A 24,630-nucleotide genomic window follows, 5' to 3' on the forward strand; every position below is an offset into this window, starting at 1 on the left:
AGTCAAAGTGAAAGGAAAGAAAATGAGACAAAGGGTGTTGCTTGTGTGCATGCCATGCCTCATACCACATATACTTCCATCACATCTGCTTAGCACATATCCCCATAGAATCACAGGGGTTGGAAGGGACCTTGAGAGATCATCGGATCCAACCCCCCTGCCAAAGCAGCTCCCCAGCTCATATTGGCCCATACTGGCCTACCTCCAGCCTTCATGGTTATCAGCCTACATAGTGAAGCCTGAGCTCTGAACAGGCTGAATACAAACCAGGCTTGAGCATCAGTCATACTTACAGCTTTGTATTTGATCAGATAATGTCTAATTGGGGAGCCACCGTCATCCTGCTTGATAACATTCACTTTAATGGAGTTTCCATCTTCTCCCATCTGACCTTCCAATTTGGGTGCGCTGGGTTCCCCTGAAACAAGGGTGGATTTATTTGTCAAACAAATAAAAAAGCCATTAGGGGAAAAGTACTTATGAAAATGAGAAAAATACTTCATCATACTCAACTGCCAGGGTATCAGCTTCACTCTGACCCAGACAGAAAGGGGACACTGTGTGTCCAGAGTACAAATATTTGCAAGACCCAAGTATTTCTTGCATTTGGTAGGTTTTTTTTCACCAATACAAGTTCCTATTTTTGTGGGTGCTGGAATGGAGTCAGAGGTTAAGTGAAGAACCTGCCCTTCCACAAGAACATTCTAGAGCAATAACCAATTCCTCCCTAGTTTTGCTGTAAAACACCAATGTGAAACACCTGGAGAACATCAAGATAGGGTAAGTGGCAAACAGGCAGACTGCTACCATGAAACACAGATGCAAAAACATCACTGAAATGACATTATCCTTGTCATCCAGAGCTGTGTTTTCCATTGAACATTATGTTTCATCACTGCTGGACCAGAGACTGACTGGTGTGCTCACTTAAGAGCGTGGAAGAAAATGGTACCGACCCATACCAGCACATCTTTTCACTCAGCTTGCACTGGTGTAACTGGGTGCAGTGAATACAGGGTGGAGAGAACCAGACCCCTTCAGTGTTCTGTGAGAAGCATTAAAAGAAGAGCTGTCATTTCCCAGTTTGCACACTGATCTACACCACCTTCCCCCTTTCACACTCATGTTTCCACAGCTCCTTGTTCCACCTACTTCCCTCATAATCTGCACACACAGTCTGCAGAAGACAGTTCCCCCATCCCAACAGAAGTACCTCCTCTTGTACCTTTACTAACAAAAGCCAAATCTACAGATTGATTACACCTTTACACTGTACTGTCCCACCCACTCCACCCCCCTTAAAAAAATCCTGCAGCAAAGTGCTTAGGAGACACACTTTCACCTTCTGCTTTCACATTACCCCACAGATCAGCTGTTTCCAAAGTGCCCTGACAGCCTGTGAATTTACTATGCAAGAGGCATCATTACCTATTGACTTGGGTTTGGGGATAAAGCAGCCCATCAGCTGAATAATCAATCTCACCCTCCCCCAAATTTAACTATAAAATTGGCAAAAGAACTTAATTGCTCAAAGAGAACTAGTCTCTCTTTTCAGAAGTGAATTAGGGCACAGGATTGCTCTGCCTCTGCTTTCTGGGCTTGCTTTGCTCCATTTTATGTGAAGAGTTTCCTCTTCACCAATGCTTATCTGAGGTTGGAGTTGTTGTTTCTACAGCCCTGACCCCTCCCAAAAGTTTAAACACAGGTCAAAGTCAGTAAGACTTGGCAAAATTCATCATAACTCCTGCTTGTCCTTTTACAGTACTTGCCAGCAACTACAGCACAGAGCTGAGCCTAAAGTGCTTAAGCCACAAAGTCTGGGCTTAGGAGCTTCTTAAGAACTTCTGACCATTTTAGCTGCTGTTCTCTGGGAGCTGTTCTGCCCAATGTCTTTATGGGTAATTTCAGCAAAACACTGCAATTATCTGTAAGGTAAAACTTAGAAGTCAGCTGCAGGGGGTGATTCCAACCAGCTCCTGAGATCCATGACCTGCTGCTGGGCAGCTCCACTGCAGGGCCCTCATTCCTGCAGGTATTTTATATAGCAGTTAAAGAGCTGGATGTTAAAAAGCAAAACACTCCCACACCTCTGTTTAACCACAGTCATGCAGATTTTATGCAGTTTGGAAGTCAGGCTGATTAATGTCAGTGGAGAACAGCTCATGTAGAGGTGCTACAGGAAATTTATACACAGAGAATACAACAGACAGTGAACCCTGTGATTTGCTTCCCACTTCCCACATGTTTACAGCCCCCAAACATCTGCACAGGTTTTAATGCTGGGCACACACCTTACTGCTCTAGCTCAAACTGCCCCACAGTTCTGGTAAAGCACCTCTGTCTGTACTTGCAGTGCCACTCGTGGTTTGGGCAATGGGCTTTCTTGATTGTGTGCTCACATATGCAAAGTGTGGGGAGATACAACCAAAAAGATGCTCCAATTCTGGATGTATTGCAAAAAGAACACCATGAGAATGCTGAAGTGGTTAGTGAAACACAACAAGGGCAAGCGTACAGTCTGGCATCTGGGGAAGAACCACCCCAGGGAGCAGTATAGGCTGGGGACTGGCCTGTTGCAGAGCAGCATAGGGGAGAGGGACCTTGGGGGCCCTGGGGGACAGCAGGGTGACCATGACCAGTGCCCTTGTGGCCAAGAAGGCTGATGGCATCCTGGGGTGTATTAGAAGGGGGGTGGTTAGGAGATCAAGAGAGGTCCTTCTCCCCCTCTGCTCTGCCCTGGTGAGACTGCATCTGCAATATCGTGTCCAGTTCTGGATCCCTCAGTTCAATAAGGACAGGGAACTACTCAAAGAGTCCAGCACAGAGCCACAGAGATGATTAAGGGTGCAGAACATCTTCCTTCTGAGGACAGGCTGAGGGAGCTGGGCCTCTGTAGCCTGGAGAAGACTGAGGGGTGACTTCATTAATAATGGTCTATAAATATGTAAAGGGTGAGAGTCAGGATGACAGAGCCAGGCTCTGCTCAGCAATGTCCAGTGACAGGACAAGGGGCAACAGGTACAAGCCAGAGCACAGGAGGTTCCATGTGAACATAAGGAAAAACATTTTCACCATAAGGGTGACAGAGCCCTGGGACAGGCTGCCCAGGGAAGTTGGGGAGTCTCCTTCTCTGGAGACCTTCAAACAAACCCACCTGGATGTGTTCCTGTGTGACCTGGTCTGGGTGATCCTGCTCTGGCAGGGGTGGCTGGACTAGAAGATCTTTCAAGGTCCCTTCCACCTCCTAATAGTCCACGAGTTTGTGTGACTCACCACTTAACAGTCTGAATGTAATGAAATGAGAACAAAACCAGGTCCCTGAAGTAGTATTTGGGACTTTTTAAAAGCTCAGCCTTTTACCTGGAATAAAACTCTTTCAAAATACTTCATTCCATGGCATTACACTAAAAGTGAATGGAAACAAGCCAGTAGTTGTACTAAAATCAACTCTGAAAGATAGCATCAGTCATGGGAATCTGCAGGAGCTTTTTTCAACCCCCAAACCCATGTTCACTTCTGAATTTATTCTGTCTGGTTTTGTATTCAGCTACTAATGGAGAGGAAATGTGAGAGGAGGTGATCTTCCAATATCCTTCAAAGTTGATCTTCAGAAGTAACTGAAGTCATTCCCCCGTCCCCTTCTGCCCCAAAGAAAGAATTCAAGCACTTTTGTTTTTCTTTGTTGAAACAGCATTGAGAAAACTGTAAGACCTGGACTGAAACAGTAATTTAAGAGTAATTAGATTTTCTTGCAGGCTAACACATACCCTAACACACCAACTGTTCCAAGAAGGTAATTACAATCCATGGATACACAGAACTCTCTGATGTGAGATGATTCTCACTAAAACGACCTTGAAGTGATGAGGAAACACTACCTCAAGAATTTGACCTCTTACCTAGCACAGGCTGGATTTTTTTTCCCCAGTGACTGAACACCTAGACTGACATGTGAAAGAACATCCTTTGGAAAAGTTGATCAAGAATGAGCATCTTAAGTGCCAGAGATGCCACACACACAGCCATTCCAATGATTAATTACACTTTCTGCTGAAACTTCCCTTCACTTTTAATTCTCTAGTTTCTAGATCCCGATTCCTTCTTTCCCTGGTAGTTTAAACACACTTCTGAGAAACGTTGTCTTCAACTAGGAGAATATGGACCACTCCTACTGGCTGAAACCCAACAGGTATAGCAGTGCAAGGCCTGTTGGATACTTTCATTTCCTTTCCATAAACATATAGCATTGCATTTATCTTAGGAAGGTAGATGTAATCCAGATACAGGCCTGTAAAATTAAAATTGGGTTAGTGTGTAGCTTCAAACAAAGGAGGAAGAAGTTTAGTGGGAAAAGTTTAGTTCAGCAGAATCAGCATCCCTATAATGAGTCAAAGTGTCAGTAGCTGAAGAGAAAAGGTAGTTAGAAGGTTAGAGAAGAAACTCATGCTCACAGAACATGCATCCTCCCTACAGGATGGGGGCTGAAAAGGAAAAGTGCATTACAAAGGTGTGCTATGTGCCTAAGGATCTCCCAGCCACACTGAGCCCACTGGACACATTGCAGAAATCTGCCTGTTCCACCCAGTAAACGTGGGATCTTTGTGATACTGCTGCTTAGCTCATGAAGAGAAGATGGCTCCAAGCATGCCAGACTTCCTCTTGACAATGATTTTACAAACACCTATCTGTTTAGGATTCCCTCTGCTGCAGAAGGGATGCAGGATCTCATCCTTTCAACTCCATGGTGCGACAATGCTGAGGGATTTTGTCTGAGCCACTCTGCACCTTATTCAGCACAGCAGTGAGAAGATAAAATCATCCAGGGGGAGTCCCCTGGAAGGCAGGAGACAAACATCTTAAATTTTCACCCCTACACTTAATATTTTTCCTTGAGAAAAGGGGTGGATATTGGTAGAACCTGGACACTTCTCACTGATTTACATTTCATCCAAGTGACACTTTTCAGCCAAGGAGAAAAGGAATCCAAAGAGGTGCTCTACCTATGAGAAGGGCTAATAGGTACACATGGCACACTGCCTGCTTCTTCCAGTTTAAACTGGTTTTGAGCAAACCTTGCTTGCTTTATCTTGAGAACCACAAGGAGCTGCCTGAATAACGTTAACCACACTCAAGCTCTCCATCCCTCATCTGGCTGGATCCCTCCCCACATTCCTTATAGCTGATTTCTCAAGAAACAATGACTTCAGAAAAGACTCCTGCTGCACTGATTTGCCCAAAATCAGATTTTATACTAGAAATGTCTTGCTGGCCAGTATGAGAAACAAGACACTGGGACTAGGTGGCTCCAGTCTTTGAGCTACTATTTTTCTAGGAAGCAGCACAATTGTTTTGCAGCTTTCCATGTGTTTCTGCTGCCCACCTTTGAAAAGCTGCTCAAACTGGTTATTAGACAACTGCAGCACTTCAGACTCTGAGCTTAACATCCCTGCCCAGATGGCACCAAAGAAAGATCCTGCATCCTTGCTGTACTTGGAGAATACAGCTGCAATCAAAGGTAATTTCTGCAACACATGAGCAAGGAAGCAGCTGATTTCTGCAATCTTTGACCATCACATAAATAGGACTGGGTTGTGACCTACAGTGTCACAATTTGAACCAAGCTTCAGCCATACCTATGAAAGATTCCTAGGGTGGGAAACATACACAGGTGAGAAAGATAGGTAGGGAGTCTTCAGAAACCACACAAGAGAGGCAAACAACAATAAGAAACAAAAACAGAAGAACATGCAAAAACAGACAACCAAGTCTTCAAACCTCCTGGATTTTGACCAGAAAGGGAAGAGACTAAGGAGTTGCTTCCATGCATGCAGTCATGTGGGAAGGTTACTGGTATTAGTTCTGTTTTCCTGGCAAACCCCAAACTGAATCCTTTCCTGGTGGTGGTCCAAGACAATAAGGCGATTTGGGAATTCACAGCTTGAAAAAAGCCAATTGCATCCTGGTTTTCAAAATTATTTCTTTAGTTGGGGAAGCAGAAAACCAGGAGTTTCCCCTCCCTCCTCCCCTTCAGCTTACGCACACAGCGTTAAGTCAGGTTGTAAAAATCCCAGTGTGGGGGGAATTGTTCTTACTGCCACAAGCTTCACTCAGAGACTGATTCCATCTCCGAACGCTGCAAGGGTCAATCATTTGCTTCTTCATTTTATGGAAATCACCAGCTACTGTAGCTCTTGCTGGTAAACAGGTTCAGATTAAAGCCTTTGCCAGGCTCTGAGATACTGTGCCAGAGGAACGAGGTGGTCTGGCAGGAGGGGTGCAGTGGTACTTCTGATGTCCGTTGTGCAAAACCTATCTCCCATCACATACTCTGTGCCTACACATACTCCTCTATTAAAACACAGCTCCCACTCCAGCTGTGGTTAAGTTTTCCTCATGAAATAAAGATTTATTTCTTAAATCCTAATGCTGCATGCTTACCAGCAGCTACATTTCAGAGAGAGGGAATTTCAGGTCCTTTTGATAGGCTACTAAATACATAGAGTGGGAATGTGTATGTGTGTAGGTCTCTCTATATGAACACACACTGTATAGGGTAAAAATGGTGCTAAAGCAACAGGAGATATGGTGTTGACGTTACCCAAGCATCTTACCCACAATCTCCCATCAACTACCACTCTGCAGCTGGTGCACCAGTACCCTGAAAGGCAGAAGGATTTTGGCCATCGGTGTTAAAGCCAGAGAGAGTTTTAGAACCTTATGAGGATGTTGACTGTCGGGTTCCAATAGGGAAAGAAGCAAATGACTGAGCCATGTGATTTTTGTCAGGGGGTTGGTTTGGTTGGTTGGTTTGGTTTTGGGACTTTTTGTGGGCTTATTTTTCCTCTCCAAGCTGTTTTTTTTTAAGCTCAGTGTGGAAGACAGAAGTTGACTTCTTCATATGCAGACAGCAGTAACTTCTCCAAAAGGCCTGTAGAAGGATTTTGGGGAGTGATGGAATTTTGAAATCCCTGGTCACTGACCAGAGGGGAAATCCTCATCCCAAATCTAGGCAACCAATCAGAACAAAGTATTTTACCTTCTGTTCACCAGCGTGGACGACATCATCAGCACCATGCAAGCCACATGACAAAGCCACATGATACGCACATGATTGGTTGAAAGGAAAGTGGAGGAGGTCACATGGAAAATACAAAAAAATTAAAAAACTGATGTAAACAATGGGCAAGGGAAAAAAATCAACAACAGAATTACAGACTAAATAAAACAGAAACAAAATTAAATTAGCCAGTATTTATCAGAAACACTGGGGAGACAGTAACATTGCCTGGAATTATAAGAGCATTAAACCATAGAAAGCACTGAGTTATGACCTTGTGAGTGTTAGGCACAGCTGCATTGCTGCTTGTTTAATACCAACTTGAAGGAACAAAATTACTGTAGAGCGTGCACCAGAGCTTGGGACAGCTGAAGGAATCCACAAGACTGTTGGATACAAGACTGTTGGGAAGAAAAACGGCATACATTGTTATTCAGAAACAGCCCAGGCAGCAGAGGTGAAGTGATCAACACCACAGCCCACGCCGTCCCCTGAAGGCAAACCTCAGCGTTTCACACTCCCCTCTGCAGAAACAAATGTCTTCTGAAATACCAACAATATCTGAAAAGAGAAAAACCTACCATACAGACACATTTCCCAGGACAGAACGTTTGCTCTGCAACCAGAATTTGGTCAGACTGACATCACTCACAGTGCACAAGCTCCATCCAACATTCAGCCTGAAGATTCAAGGAATGGCATGAGTTGTATAATTAATTACACAGATGATTTCATGTGTGCAAGGGGTGGGGTTTTTTCTGTCAACAGAGAGAGGAAGGAAGCACTCTGCACTGGAAATTCATTACAAAGATGGCACAAGGAAGACAGCTACTGCTGAGAGGCATGAAAAAGTGTGCAGACTGTATGACAGGGAATAAAAAAAAAGTAAATAAAATCAGTTGTCAGACTGAAGGATACCACTAACTCCATGCTTTGTATCCCTTCCTTAAATTACATTCTACTTTAACTTGCATTTTTCATGATCATTCCTCTGTCTCATCTTAATGAGGCTACTTGACAGTGCTTTGGTACTTCCCTGTTAATTTGGTGTAAAGACAATTAAACCCTTAATCTTCTGGGTGCTTGTATCTGACAAGATTAAGGTCAGGCTTGGACTGGAAAAAGAACTGATGGTGCAAAATGTAAAATGGGTTTTTGTTATATCTGAGCTTCCAATCCATTGTCTCTAGTTATAAACAGAGACTCGTGGAACTCTAGGCAGGTACATCCCAAAAGGAGGGAAGTTTAAGAGTTATTGTGAGATTACCTGGAAAGGCATTCAGTGTCTTCTACTTACAAGGAAACATTTTTCCAAATCCCCAGTAAACTTAATATATAACATGAGGTTTAAAAAGATAAGAAAGGTTGCCTCTGAGATCACTTCCTCCTGAGAGAAAGCTTTCAAGATCAAGCACAAAATTAACAGTATAAATATAACTGAAAGCCACTTTGTATGAGGTTTCTGCAACACAGAAGACATTTAGAAATATTGTCTTTATCTTAAAACTTTGAAATTCATTCTTTTGTCATGGGTAGAAGTTGGGTAGTCAGAAAACTGATTGTCTTGGAACTTGAAGAGGAACTAGGCCCTGGTACACACAGGCTTCTATTCCCAGGCAGTACTTAAGTGAATCTGAAAACACAAGGGCTTGCATAGTCAGTTCAGTAATCTAATCCTTCCTGGATTAAGTAACCCCATAAAAATATCTTTTAAAAGTATAGTTGTTATCAAGAGCTATGGACAAGTGAGCAGGTTACTTGCAGATCCTATTTTTAAAAAGCATGAAGAGAGATGCAGTTTTGTCTGCTCCATGGAAACGCTTCTCCTTAACTCCCTAGCCAGCTAGATCTCAGATTAGAGCTGTCTCTGAACATGAAACTCCTCTGGAGGACCTCAGCACTGTCTGCCTTGAGGCACTGCAATAGTAGCTCTTAGGTTCTGGTTGGACACAGGCAGGGGCAGAGAATATACACATCTGTGCTTACTGCCTGGTAAGTCTGGAATAAGTGAAAAGGAGAAAGAAAAGGGGTGTGAAAAAATGAATTAGTCAACAGCTGCTATCAAACTTTTGCTTTTTTTCCTGTAAATATGCTCACACCCACTGATGTCTAACAGCTTCTAAGAAATACTTGGTGGCCAGGCACATTTCTTGGGGAAAGGAATTCCAAAGGAAAGAGTCAACAGCTCCTTGGGACAGCCATACCACCTTTATCTCAAAACTACAGCTATTCTGAACTGACTGGATGCATGCTGCAAGATAACACAGAATTTATAGAAAACAAACACACACTTGGCTTTCCACCTGCACGTGTCCTGCTCAGTGTCCTTCACCTCTTTCATCCAACAACTGTTAAATCAACTGGTCAGTATCCAGCAAGTGTGACAAAAGCTCCTATGAGATTCTGGAAAACTAGAAGACTAGATGATAAAAGACCCAAATTGGTACCTCAACTGAAATATAAAGAAGTTTTACAAGTGGCCTAAAACACTGCTAGGCAAAACAGATTCCAAGGTGGAGAGTGCTACAAGAAAAACTTCATTACTGCCACTGACACAGAACTATTTATTCAAGCAACCTAAGAGGATTAAGTCAGAGCAGATACATGTTCCTTAAACCTCTTACATGACCACAGACTTCTCCCACACCTTCCTGATCACATAAAGTCAGTGAAGAAACTCTCTCCAGCTCCATCAGATGCCAATTAAATTCTCTGTTACTTAACTTTCTTCATGATGCCTCACAGCAGCTCTTGATTTCTAATTGCTCTTTTAACCCCTGAAGTCAAGTCTGGGGGAGACACAAGGTCACTCAGCAGCATCAATAATTAAATGATGAAAAGTTCTAAGAGCACATTTCTTGTGCAGGACCCCTTTATGCTGTTGAGCAGAGCACGTTCATTTGCTGAACAACAACTCAGCATCCAAACCCAGTGTGTATACTAGTTGCATAAACCGACTGTGTACACAGATGACAATGAGACAGTGACAAGTCACATCTGCTTTTGTTCAGTGTAAGAGCCTGAATGTCAATACAGGTGGAAAATCAGAACTTTTACCCTTAAAAAAACCCAATACTCCCAGTCAATAGGAAAAAAACCAACCCCCCAAAAAAGCATGGACAAGGTTTAGTATCTTTTCTGGGCAGAAAGACCCATTCTTTTTAAGGACAAAGACTGTCCTGAAAAACATTAACAGATTTTTCCCCTCACAAGCAAAGCTATCTCCTAGTCCCACATCTGAACAGCCATAATGGAGTCCCTGCCTCCTAAAAAGTAAAACAGAAGATTAGTAGGAGACCTGCTGGTTGCCACCTTTCCCCTGCCCTTCACCCTCTAAGTAGGATTCAAATGAAAAGTTCTGTTCAGCACTACAGAACCACCACCACTCCAGAGGCAGCAGGAATTATGGTGTGGCACCTTGGGTACGTGAAAAACACTGCAAAAATCAAAGTATTTGTTGTAGTCACTGGAAAGGACCACATGTGATCACCACATGTGAGGTGCAAGACCATGGAACATGTCACCCATAAATGCAGCAGTATTTTTATATGTTTTAATACCTCTGAATACCCATACTGCCCTCCCCCTCCATCCCAACACCCAAAACCACTCCCATACTTCATGCTTTTAGTATTTAATGTTTAGAAACTTTGAACCACTTCTAACCCACCACAGGCAAACTAAGAGGTCTCTAGCTCAGAGACCATATTCACAGAAGCACATACACTTGATTACTGCAAATCACAAGTCAAAGCATTTCTCTCTGGAGAAAGGATTAGTTGCACACACATGCACCACATAAACCTGTGTCTTCCTAAGTGTTTTACTTCCTCTTCCAGGACTGTGTGGAAAACGTTTGCTTGGCTATAAATGTCATTTGCTATAAATCCCCTATAAATAGGGATTAAAATCACACATTTGATACATCCACTCAGTATCTGGAAGGTGTGCCACTGAACTCTGAACAGTTAGTCTAAACCAGACATTTCATAAGGGTTCTTTTACATACAAATCAATTAATGCAAGTTTTAGCTGTTTTTACTTAGTCTACTCAGATCCAGCATAGAAGCATCTCCTTATCTGACTCACTCTCCCCAGGAATGGCTATCTAACCAGCAAGGTGCTGAGCAAGAATGGCAGGAATCTGAATCCAATTCCCATTTCAGATATGGGCTTCTTGTGAAGTCTCTGATCTCTTTTAATGCAGGCAGGGCATCAGTGGTAAGATGGGATGATGCTTGCTCTCCTGTAAGATATTCTACCTCCTCATTTGCATCTTCTTTCAACATCCAGAGTTCTAATATCGACTGTATGGCCCTAAATTCAAGAAGATAGTAAAAGGATTATTTAGTTCGTGTCCCTTTTGTGAATGGAGGTTTAAATTAAAATCACTGATGGAAAATATGAAAGGAAAACATTCCTTTTGGAAATTATCATTTATATTTCTTTGTTTTCCCTCTTTCTTCCCCTCTGTGTTTCTTCTAAATCTTGTATTTCCATTTTGTTACCACATGCTTGGTAGGATAACAGGAAGAGGAGGAGGAGTACCATGCTGGGCTCTTAACAACTACATGCTCACACAACACATTAATGCCAGATTTCTGGTTAACAGGCATCAAAATAATGCAGTATAGCACTTTAACTCCCTCACTAGAAGGGCCACAGCACAACAAATAGCACTCCAGACCAAAGGGGTGCAGTTCCCATCTACTCACTTTGTGGCTCTGAGCTTTCAGATGCAGCCAGAGGCCAAGTTGCTATGGAAACATGAAGGATTGATGGGACATGTAACAGTGAAGCATATCATCTCAGGAAGTTATAAGTGGTAGGGGCAATATATATATATAGAGAGAGAGGGGAGATATAATGAGAAGCAACTGAGGATGATACTGACAGACACAGGCCCCTCTGCTTGACAGGGGGGCCAGCCTGCACTGCTTGGTTCCTGCAGCAAGCTATGGCTCCACAGGTCCCTGCTGATGGTTTTTCATCCTGAAGACTTGAAGCTCTGAATCTTTTTGCCTACTTTTGGCCCAAACAGCAACTGAGGTTGACGTGTTGCCAGCCCGTTAAGTACTGGAGTTTCTGGGAGGCCCTACAGAGTAGCACCCCTTGCTCAAAGGGGCATTTACCCTCCCCATGCACTGTTCTCTCACCTCCACGTGCCAAAGCCAGGGAACAGGCTGAGAAGAGGAAAAGCAAAGATCTAAGAGCCCCTTGTGATCACCCCTGAGAAGTAAGGCAGATTTTAGAGAAGCTGGCAGCCTGAAGGCCCACTGGGAATGCTGCTGGGCATTCCACTTCCAGGAGAGCAAAGGCAGACTGTACAAGTGGGGAATACAAGGATTACCAGGACAGACTGACAAAGAAGAACATTTCAACTTCTAAAGGTTATGGGGAAGATGCAGCACGATGCACACAAGCTGTGAAGGATTTCTCTACCATTCTGTATAACATCTCTAACAAGAACTGTCACTGTCCCATTTTCATGGCTGGCCAGAGAACTTTACAGAGATGGGGGAGTCCTGAGAGGCTGGAGAGCCGACCCATGTAAAAATATCTGGGGGTTTGGGTTGATGGCAGGTTGAAGCCAGTGATAAAAAGCTGCTTTCATATGGGCAGGGCTTCACTCTACATCCTCCTCTTGATCTCTCTCCTTTCATGAGTCCAGCATGCCTGGGAGCTGCCTGTGGCTTTCCTCCACCCTGGAAATCAAACTCATGCTTATCTGTAGTTCCTCTACTCAAAAATTCAGTTTTCTCTCAGGGGGGAAAAAAGTAACAAACAACAAAGCAAAACTCCACCAGCAAAGAAGTAAAATCCCCCCCAGTATGTTAGGCAGACTGCACCACACTTGGTGAGGAGATGCATGCAGAGTGAACACAGACACAGCTGCTTCTACCATACTCACTCTCTGCTACACAGGAGGTGGGTGCAACACTACTAGCTAAAGGAAGAGAAAGAAAGGAAGGTAAAGAGTTGATTCCTGCTAAATACTGCCAAAACACAGAAAATTAATAAAGAAATTGGTAAGAAATGGTGTCAGATCAAGCCTCTCCAGACACAGAGCACAAGCAAAGTAAGTGCACTTTGCCAGACCTGCATTTTGGATCCTCTGTGAATTCTTGCCTTAAACCAACACTGTCATAACACCTGATCTCTGAAAACACACACCCCCCAGTGTCCACCAGCCTTCCCCAGAGTTCCAACCAATTCTGTTTAAGGCCAGAGATGCTGGCCAGCCCTGAGTGTATGCCAGCAAGACAACCAGTGTTCTGGTGAAGGCTAATTATCCTATTACCAGCTTAAGACCTGGAGGAATACAAACCAGGTCAAGTCAGACAGATATGCTCCCAACCTCACAGTTCTCATCTGTACTACTGCAGCACATCTAATTACTTTGGCCTTAATGGGCCTCTAAGAGAAACTACTTTTTTTCTTATTGAGAAAAATGGGGAAAAAATATCCCACCCATAAAAAGTGGTGTCAATTTTTACATTCAAGTAGGAAAAGTAGTTGCTTTGTCTAGTCTGAAAATACAGCCTTGCCTGGTGTCATAACCCCATTTTTATAGTCCTTGTAAAATCTCTGAAACATTTCTGTGGTCTTCAAGTCACATCAGACTGGGAACACAGGAATTTTTCCTGACTGGGCTCACAAACAGGTAATAGCATGTGACTAGAATTCCTGCATAGGAGAAAAAAAAAAAAAAAAGGCATTTCTATTGTGCCAACAATCTCTGCAACCCAGTTCTGATCTGAGATGGGCTTTGAGAATCCCAGAGAGCAGAGAAAGAATTAAGAGAACTGAATGCTCGGAAGGACCAGAGCTACAACCATAGAGCTTCTTGAGAGAGCATCAGCAGAATCTGTGCAGTAAAAGATGTACTAGCTCACAAGGAAGGAAAAAAAGAAATGGAACTTCCACTACAAAGGATGAAAGTTAGGGACTGCAGGCTGATTGACAGCAGACTGCCACATTAAATACCCCCTAAACACTCTACTATAAGCATGATTTAATGTTGTTCAAAGCGACATACCCATCTCCAAGTGATGAACATAAGGCTTGGAAGACAGGTCTGTAGATGTGGCTGAAACAAAGCTTTTTAATGTTCTTTTTCCTCTCTTCACTGGATCTTTTCCCTTTTCCTGTGGTGCTGATCTGCATAGAGGCTGAATACCTAAGCTTTCATGTCCCTTTTGTAGCACTGACTACATTCAATTCAGCAGGGCTCACCAAATCATTTGCCCAATACTTGTAACACTAGCCATGATTAGCTGCAGGTAAGGGATCTATTACTTCTGCTGAAATTAACAGGCTCCAAACAATTTAACTAATAGACTGTACTTATGTTCTGGAAACTCTTTGTAACTACTGCAATTTGAAATTCTCTCCATCCACCTGTCCATCCATCCTGACTACCAATCCATTCATCGTGTTAGTGGTCAATGGAGTCCAAGCTTTCATATAATACAATCTTTAAGACAAAACAGCACAAGCATGATTGAAATCCTGTAATTAGGGTTAAAATTGCCCATGCAATCTTGGGAATAACAGTTCACCACAAGAACAAATACTTTAATAAACAGAATAATGGTCACTTAGATAAAGAGGTGCCTTCTAGTCACTGATTAACACTCTGAGTTGAAAGGCACAAAGCCATGCAGCACACAATGTTTCACTGAACCCAGCTGAAAATGAAACATACACATCAAATCTCTCTAACTCCTACTGGGAAGAGGGAAACATGCATTTTATTTTATTTTTTAATTTAGTATGAGGTCTGTTTATTTGAGTACACAATCTACACAAGTGCTGGAAGACTGTCCAAAGGCGACTAAGAGTAAAAATTGTTAGCAAGATGAGGAAAAAAAACCATAAAAGTGTTTTTTCTTTTTGAATTCAAGTTTTTGCTTTCAAAATTGTGTAAGTATTCACAACTCTGAAGGTTTTGGTTGTCTCTTATTTGGCCTAAATCCAGATCTGCAATTTAGCTACAAGTGTTTCCTGTTTTGTGCCCCCTCCCCCAATTATTTACGTTTCATTAAGTGATTTAAGTGATTCATAAAAATGAAGCCTTCCACTACTCCACTGTGTAATCAACAAGCTATTATTATTATTAGACAATCACCAAGTTAAACTTCTGAACTGCATGCTTTACTACAGAGAGAAGGATGTTAACCCTTAATTCTGCTCTAGAGAGAACACTGTTACCCACAGCAGAATCGCTATTCTAGTGTCAGTCTTGTTAGGAAATGGAAAATACCAGTTACTTCATTTCTAAAGGCCATGAGAGGAAAAAGCTAGATTAAAAGGTAACATTATGTATGTTAGAGGAACACTCTAGGAACATAAAAAGAGAAGGAGAGAAATGCAGAGAGGCACTTACGTGAGTGAGGGATGCCTGTAGTTTTTTCCATGGATGGAACACAGACAAGTAGAAAAGACAGAGATAGACACACACACACACACAAAAAAATAATAAAAAAATAAATGTAGAGGAAGTGAGGAGATAGAGAACATGGACCTGGAAAATCAAAATACCACCAGCTGTCTCAAATCCAGCCCGAGGGAGTGGGGCAGCTTACAGGAGTTGCCACAACAAACATCAACTGTGAGGGCTGGTTTACTGCCCAGGACCTGGGATTTCCCAGCTACAAGTGCACTGTGCCATGCTGCTCAACAATTCTGTTGAGGCAGAAGTTGGCATATAAACTCAAGACCATGCACAGCTCACAACATGCACATACATGGGCTAGGAATATTGCTAACACTGAGTTCAGGAGAAGGTCCTGCATAACGGTTTCAGAAGAGCTATGGGTGTGATGGTGGGAAGAATAGGCTGTAGATCTAAATACAAAAGGAATAGGAAAGAAGAACCCCCCGGGGTTGTGGGTGGTTGAATACAGATCCTAGTATTTGGATGAGGCTGTGTACAAGGATAAAAAGATCACTTCTCCCCTGCCTGCTTTTGTCACATCTCCCCTACCCACTCTGCTTACCCCCATGCTGGTTTAAAGTTATGGTCTTTTGTTCCTAGTTGAAAAAGGAGAAAAAGTTTTAAGGCCACAGCAGAGCATCCTGCCACTGGAGTGGAAGATTACCCAAGGAAAGCAGAAAGAGGCTGTGGAAATCACCTTACATGCTGCATGGGCATCTTAAAGCAGTGATTTGCAGAGAAGAAATTCCCTTCTTTCCACAGTTTGTGGCCAGACAATGCTGAACCTCTCATTTTTCCTGATTTGTAAAAAAAAACCCTGCCTTGAGACAACGTTACATTCTCCATGACAAACACCCTCCTCAAGTCGCTTCTTTTTCTTATTAAAACTCTTCATTCTTCATATACACAAAGTTGAGATACTACTACCTCTGGGCACAAACTAGTGCAAACCAAACAGCTCCTCTGCCTCCTCCTTTCAAATCAGATTTCTAATTGGTGATCAAAGTCTAAAAGCACAAGAACAAAGGGTGCAGCAAGTTCTGCAAGAGAGAAGGTGGTGTCATCCATGCATGGCAGAAATCCCCTGGAAAGAGGCAAGGAAAGAGAACCAGGAAAGCAGACTGAGGTCTCAGTTTTACTTACGAACTGGTTGTGTCTTGAAGTCAGATGGCAGGCTAATCTCACCCACACCCTTGCCATTTACTGCAGACAGCCTCACAGAGTAGGTTGTTTCTGGCTTCAGGCCGGTGATAGTGATCATGCCCTCCACATTTGCTGGTGAGAAAAAGCAAAGAAAGGCTCAAGATTTAAGTCAACAATAACTGCTGTGTTTCTATCCTACACCTTGGCCATGCTCACCCCATGTTAACAGCCCTCTTCTGGGGCTAGTGGCACATCAACAGTGCAAAACCAGAGCTACCACCTCTGTGAGAAACAGCTGATTACAGAGGTTTATTTCCACAGCCTCTTTAGAGAGGATGTAGTGGAGCTCGTGGTAGACACTGGCCTGTGCTAAGGAGCTCCCAGAATAATGCAGTTCAAAGACCACTGTCATGTGGGGCTCTGTACTAGACACATAAAGCTTAGAACTGCTCATCTGTTGGACTGCATGATCCTGCTGAAAGCAAAGGCCTTAGTAGGAGAGAAACCCACCTCTTTCCTGTAACAATCTATAAGGTAGTCAGGCACAATGTAAGGCATGGAAAGAAAATGCTGTTGGGTTATCATGGTATGAGGAAAGAAATAAGCTCTATTTTTACTACACAGACACAAATGGAGAAATAAGAAAAATAAAACGTGACTGATTATGATCACATCACTCCAGTAGGGACCCCAAAGAAGAATTTTGGTTCCAGGCAGGATTTGCAGTGGAATATTCAGCTCTGAAAGAAAACTCCCCTTTGCAGAGTCCTCCCAAATCGAAATTCCTTTGATTTACTGAACTTAAGCATTCATTTTAAGCAGTCTGTATTTTTGTAGATTACTCTAAGCAGACTGTAATGGGAGTTAGACTTGTTTCCAGAATGGGAAGATTTATGCTCTAAGGGGAATGGAAGGGTAAGTAGAGTCACAACCCTGTGAAACATCCTTCAATACCAGTCACAGGGTTCATCTTATTCACACAGGACTGTGCAAACAAGGAAGGGATACAGAGGTGAACATACTGCTACAACACGTGGTCTGTAGGTGGAGAAGGCTGGTGCCTTATCACACATGTTGAACTTCACAAGGGGGGGTCCTGATTTCCAACTGAAAATTGAAGGTCTTGCTGCAAAACACACACTTAAGAACTCGTTTGGGGCCTTAATATAGTAGAGGAAACTGCAAAGCTCTGGAACCCTTCAGACTTTTCCCTGAAGGAAAGACTTTTGAGATGTAGATGCAGGGGATGGTAACATCTTGGGTTTTCATCCTACCTTCTTTTGCATCATACAACCTTGAATGCCATTCTCCCTCGCCCAGAGCTCTCCACTCTGCTTTGTACTTGAGGATGGGCACCCCGCCAGTCGCTTCAGGCTCATCAAACTCCACCTGAGCAGTACTGGAGTAGGGCTCCACTCTGTCAATGGAAGGAGAGGATGGAGTATCTGGGGGAGGAAAGGAAAACAGCCAGTGATATGAAAGACAGCAGGAAACAAACTACAGTGGCAAAGGAAATCAAAGGGGAATCAACTTTTTAAAAGGGTAGATAATGGCAGGACAAGGGGGAATGGATCAAAGTTAAAGGAGGAAAGGTTTAAATTGGATATTAGGGAGAAGTTCTTTGCAGAGAGAGTGGTGAGGGGCTGGAACAGGCTGCCCAGAGAGGGGGTGGATGCCCCATCCCTGGAGGTTTTCAAGGCCAGGTTGGATGGGGCCCTGGGCAACCAGAGCAGAGTAGCAAGACCACCCTGGATGCTATTCTGTCCCTACAGTTTCTTAATCTTAGAATGCCTTGGGTTGGAAGGAAGGCTTTAAAGGTCTTCTAGCCCAACCCCCCTGCAGACAGCTGGGACACCTTTAAGTAGAGCAGAGTGTCCTCTTCTATAGAGTATTCCCATATACAGCCTGACCATTTCTATACCTGCATGGCAGCCCCTGAGAGGATACCAGAGACCTTTCCTGCCTGTCAGGCAGTCAAACCCCAGGCCCTTTTAGTGGGTACACAGTGCCCTGAAGTTTCTATGTTACACTACCTGTACTATTAAGGATCTTTTGCTGATTAAAAGAAGCATGTGTGTGCATATGCACACCTATGCCATGGCTGTCACAGATCAATGATCCCAGCTATGTCAAAAGCATGCAGAAAGGAACAAGACCCTTCAGGAACAAGGCAACACAGATGCCAAGGATCTTGTTATCTACAGCCCACTCCAATACAAATCTAGGAATGCTCTCTTTGAAAGTAAATGCTGGGTTTCCTGTTACCCTGCCAATGCAGGCTAGAAAATAGATAGATTCCTTATCTCCCTGCCCAGGATGCTCACCTGCCTGCACAAGAATGAACTCTGAGGACTCCTGGCCAATGCGGTTGACAGCAGTGCAGTTGTAGTTCCCAAAGTCGTTTTCAGAGTCTGGTGTCACCTGTGGAAGGAAGGAAGGCTCATGCTTGGATCAGAAAACCCTTCCACTCTGCAATTTGCTGGGGAGAGAAGTCATGATCAAGTACATGTGCTGACACTTTGAGGGCTGTCCACAGTGGGAAGAACTGCAGTTGGCAGAAAGTCAAAGGCAAGGAGGGGGTGGCATCTTGTATTACCTGATTTTCTCAGCATTTATGTGCCAGAAACAACACACAATGTCTTGTCTACCAACAGGGTGACAAAAGACTTAATGCCTCCAACAGCAGGAACATAATTTCATTGAAAGCATTGAGCCCTGCTGGCTGTGGATGCCTTCTCCCCTCCTTGCTTCTCCTTACCTCCAGGTAGCTTGCTGATGGAGTGTTGTAGATCTTGATGTTGCTGTAGTTTGAGCTGGGAAGCAGCTGTCCATCCCGGAACCAGGAGATGACAGCACTGGGGTAAGCAAATACCTCACAGGTGATGTTGACTTGATTCCCTTCCCAGGTATAGACAGCCACAGGGCCCTGAAGCTTGGGGGCATCTGAAAAACAGACATGTTTGCATTTATGAAGGCAATTGAGCCAGAAGATCTCCTAAAAGTAGCCCAGCCAGCCTCACTTTAAGGAACCCTTGGGCTAGGGTCCAGTTTGTGGAGAAGGGAATCTAACACAGGAAACTGAACTGTCTTCTCATTTGAGGGCTGAGCAATGTCTTCTGCTGAAGGAGGAAACCTAGTCAAGTCTCAAAGGCTGCTCCTAATACAGCGTGGAAGGGAGAGGAGACAGCATGTTATACATGCAGAGATATGCATGAGGATGTCCTCCTAGGGAAGAGCTCAGATACATCCAACAAGTGAGACTCCAGCAGATTCATGGTCCATAATCTTTCCAAGGTCCTAACAGTGCCCCAGCTGGAGACAGCTAGAACAAACATTTGCATGTATGCACACAGCATCATGTCTCCAATGAAATCACTTCACACTGTCTTCCTCCTCATGCCCTCTACCTAAACACCACACACCTCCCTACCCATGGGAGCCTAGGTCTCACCGTAGGAAGAAGCCTGCAAAACAGTTACCCCCCTAAACACACACACACACAAGCACCCTCCCCACACCATCCTCTGCTTCTTACACTGCACTTCAAGGTACATGGCTTGGGAGTCCTGCCCAATGGTGTTGCTGGCTGTGCAGACATATTCTCCAGCATCTGTGTACTGAATCTCTTTGAGGGTGAGCGATGACACTCGCGCGTGGCTGCGGACTATGATGCGCCCATCCAGGGTCTGGCAGGAAAGGAAAAGAGAGTTAGAGGCTGAGCTCCGAGCCTGTGATGCCAACCAAAGGGATGTGAACAAATGCAAGTCTGCCTCACGCCAACCCTCCAGTGCTCTTGACTTCAGAAGGGATCACCTGAGGTCAGGTGAAGTCATGGGGACGGAGAGGGATTTCCCAAAGCAACAAGAAGATCCCTTGTCACACGGGGACTCAGAGCACTCAGGAGAAGGGAAAATTAATTTAAAAAGGAAGACCAAAGCATCAGATGCTACTACATGTCTGAGGACAGCTGGATAACATCAAGCTTCTTTGCAGAATGAAAACTGTAGAGATCCAGCTCTGGTTAATAATTTTTGCCAGCATGCTCTTGTAGAGTATCTCCTCAATAGCTGCTGTGTTTCTAACTCAGGGAATTTAGGCCTTTCTCTTCTCTCACTGACACTTCTTTTATTTCAATCTCCTTGAAATGACTGGCAATAGATCCAGACCTCAGAATTGAATAAGGCAAAAGGGAAGTTCAGACCTCTCACCTGAACATGGCACTGAAGGGAGAAAGGTACAGGGAAGAGGGCAAGGAAACTGTGTGACTCTTCTAGAGACAACCATGCTTCGAGGTCTTGTGGTGTTTTGAGAAAATTCTAGTGCAATCTGGCTGCCCAGGGAGGGGGCTGAGTCACCTTCCCTGAGTGTGTTTAAAAAAAGGCTAGTGAGGTGCTCAGGGATCTGGTTTAGCACAGGACAGGAAGGGTTGGACTCGATGATCTTAAAGGTCTTTTCCAACCTGGTGATTCTGTGGTTATACAATGCAAGTTTAGAACTTGCTCCCACGTGCAAGAAAGCACAGGGATGTCAATGAGACAGACAGACAAGGGCTGTGAAATCCAGTCTGCCATCTGCTCACATGCACTGCAGCCACCCAGTGATCCCATCCCACACAAATGGGTTTTGTTTATCTTTATCCTTTCCAATTCGTGCCCAAGGCTTTCCAATTCATGCTCTCTTCATTTATGAAACACATAGGGCCACAAATGACTCCTTCCACTGTGGGGCTTGTGAGAGCTTCTGGTGCTTGTGCTTCAGCTTGGAAGCTTTAAAGCACCAGCTCTCTCATCTAGTTTTCAAAGTGGCACATGCAAATTAAATTAGGAACCTTCATGGCTGTGCCTACTGCTGCAGATTGCTATAATTAATGCAATTAATGCTACAAGAGCATTAATTCTCTTGAAAGATCCAGGACAAGTACTGAGATTACAAGGAAAATCACTAGGACATTAAGCAGCCAAATACACTGAGCTGTAGTACAAAGGTCAGATCTTCCAGGCCTGAAGCCTCTTGCTGTTCTGAGCTAGTTGTCTCAAACTCCAAGGCTAACAAAGTTTCTACAAGTAAACATGATTACCTCTGCTACCTTTGAATATTAGTTCATTTGAGCCAGTCAAATTTCATATGCACAAACCCAGTATCCTTTGATGACACAAACCCAATTAGATGGATTTTTCTTCTCTCCTCTACCCTGCATGCAGGTTTACTGCAGATCTGACCAGTGCCACGAGCTCAACTCCCTCTCCTCTGCTTGGTCTTTTGTGTTGCTAGGGACAGTTCATTATTTCACATACACATGGTGTTGTGTGCAACATTTCTTAGAAGAACTGGGGCTGTTCAGCCTGGAGAGAAGCAGCCTGAGAGGGGATCTGATCAATGGGTATAAAGATCTGAAGGGTGGGACACAGGGGGACATGGGCAGCCTCTGCTCAGTGGCTGTGGGGACAGGACAAGGGGCGATGGGCTCAAGTTGGAGCACAGGGAGTTCCACACCAACATGGGGAAGAACTTCTTCCCAGTGAGGGTGAGGGAGCCCTGGGACAGGCTGCCCAGGGGGTGTGGAGTCTCCTTCTCTGGAGAGATTCCAGCCCCATCTGGACACCGACCTGTGTGCCCCGTCCTAGGGACCCTGCTTTGGCAGGGGGTTGGACCCCATGAGCTCTGGGGGTCCCTTCCCACCCCTACAGTTCTGTGACCCCTTAACACACCAGCAGTCCATTGTGGTATTTTACACATGCCAATTCTGCTTTTATCTTTCTCCACTGCCTGACTAAATCTTGTTGTCCAATTAGTGATTCAACTCCAAGACTCAGCTCACTTCTGAAATTACTACAGAAGGATCTATCAGTGCGAAGACTACAGATCTGCAGAGGCTTCCAGATTCTTTTAGCTCATAAGTTGGGTAGATATTCAAAACACTTGTTTCTGTGACCCCATCAGTAGGCAAGGGTATAAACATGGCAAAATACAAAAGAAAAACCCCAACCACTACAGCAAAAGTCATTTTACATCCAGTGTCACCTACCTTCCCCCACTTTGTCAAGACTCAATACAAACAGAAGAGTTCTAGGCAGACAAATTAGAACTTCACAAATGATGCAACTGCTTCTGAAGATGAAGCTCTCTCTTTTAATGTGCAAGTAAAAAAAGGAATGATTGGGGAAAATACTCCAAAGAAGAGAAAAAAACCCCATCTACCTGAGAAAGCATGCTACTAGTTTTCTTTATTCATATTTCAGACCATCAGATGCTAACAATTCCTGGCTATTAGGGATAAAGGAGGTAGAAACTTGTGAGCCAGATGTAGACACTGGGACTCCCTTTACCTAGCTTCCTTGTTTTCAATGATTCTGGATAATAAAATGTTTCATAGTAACTGGGAGACAGCCTAAGGGGGACAGGCAATAAGTCAAACCAACTGCCACTCTACAGGAAAGGATGTGATAGTCCTCCCTATCACCAATTAGTACCATTTATCCATGTGACATGCCAGTGTTTTCCTCCAAATGGCAACACCACCAATGTGGCACAGAGTTCTGTGTACACAGCTGGCCTCTTTCAATACTTCACTGCCAAAGGGGAAGAGGACAGACAAGCAGGGAATGCATTTACCCCCCTTCCCTCCACCTTCTGGATTTTTCAGTTCTTTCACAAACATTATCCACAACAATTTCAAACAAACAGTCCTATCCTTTCCTCACCCTTTTTCCACATGGTGGATGTAACTACAAAACAGCACCCAGAAACTCCTGACAACAGCTACAAACTCTGGTGAAGGAAAACAAAGGGTCTGTCCTAGCTCTGTGCTTGCACCAAGCTGACTAGAAGTCATCTGAAGCTCTTAATATTTGCAAGGTTAGAAAGGCATCACCAGTTTGGGGTATAACTGAGATGTAATTTCATTTCCAATTGAGTTTTTTTAGCATCTGTTGGTGATAATGTGGTTGTGTGTGTGTGTGGGGGGGGGTTGTCAGCATATGCTGCTAACATGACTTTCAGCAATCCTCCAGGATATACAGGACCAGCATGGCAAACAGAACCATTATGCACTGTGCATACTAAACAGAGCTGACTGTGGTTTAGAGGAAGAAGCTGCCAGCTAAAATTGTGCCTCCAAAGCAAGGAAAGCAAGTTTTAACAGCCATACATGCTGCTATGACTGAAGCTCATAGAGGTTTCCTTACTTTAGCTAAGGCACCAGTGCCAGTGAAACACTTGATGCCGACTATTCACTGGGCTTCCTGGGAGCTGTGGCCCCTGTCACTGGGATAATGCTGCTAAAAGCCACCATGCTATTTAAAACAAGCTGCAATAAGCTTCAACAACAGCCTTACAGAACTCAGCCTGGGCATTTTAATACAAGGTTACAGTGAGGAATTCAGAGAGAGCAAGCTTAATAGTATTAGTGCTCGTATTAATTAAAAACCCCCTTGAAATGGAGAGCACAGGCAGCAGCTGGGGAGGAGAGGTGCAGTAGCAATTACCATCAGGCCTGAAGAGATGCAACTACTCAGATTCCAAATTCTTCAACGCAAACTGGACTGAATATCCAATGCCTTCACTTGCCACAAACCTTCCATTCCAACAGGTAATTTTAGAGTAAGAATAGGTGGTATCTTCTTAGCTCCACGTGAAGCAAAGGCAGGTGGTGGTTAAGCCAGAGGTTCACTTTGTTTAAGCCACAGCAGGTTAGGACAAGTTAAAAATAAAAGAGAATTCAGGGTACCCAGAGCCTCCTTGAAGCTGTTGATCCTACAATTACACGTAGCTCTGATAGCTAGTTTTCTTCTCTACCTGCTCCCTATTGTTTGCTTGGAAACAAACTTTCTAGTCCATTTTGAAGCAAGAATGCTATAAATCAGGTGCATACAAAAGTAGGTTGTTATTATTTTTAAAAACAGCATTGAATGTGAAATAAAACAACAGCAAACCACACCTGCACCAAAACAAATCCCTGCATTATTCCCCACCTCCTCACCGACCCTCAAAC

The 24,630-nt window shown here is 43.9% G+C and overlaps 1 protein-coding gene across 5 annotated transcripts in view; it reads right to left on the reverse strand.

Annotated features, from left to right (window-relative positions):
• Positions 1-24,630, reverse strand: part of NCAM1 (neural cell adhesion molecule 1) — a gene marked incomplete at both ends in the record, with an annotated part of 117,714 nt that overhangs the window by 18,545 nt on the left and 74,539 nt on the right. For 4 of the 5 annotated variants that reach the window (XM_084274885.1, XM_084274882.1, XM_084274884.1 and 1 more), the window contains 6 exons: positions 294-418; positions 16,641-16,772; positions 17,915-18,085; positions 18,965-19,061; positions 19,399-19,583; positions 20,176-20,326. In XM_084274885.1, coding sequence (XP_084131011.1) covers positions 294-418; positions 16,641-16,772; positions 17,915-18,085; positions 18,965-19,061; positions 19,399-19,583; positions 20,176-20,326 — 861 coding nt within the window. Of the gene's footprint in view, positions 1-293; positions 419-15,446; positions 15,462-16,640; positions 16,773-17,914; positions 18,086-18,964; positions 19,062-19,398; positions 19,584-20,175; positions 20,327-24,630 lie in introns of all 5 variants that reach the window. The other variant, XM_084274883.1, reaches the window with a different exon arrangement.

The sequence above is a fragment of the Gallinula chloropus genome (genome assembly GCF_964237585.1).
Source record: "Gallinula chloropus genome assembly, chromosome: 24".
Classification (NCBI taxonomy): Eukaryota; Metazoa; Chordata; class Aves; order Gruiformes; family Rallidae; genus Gallinula; species Gallinula chloropus.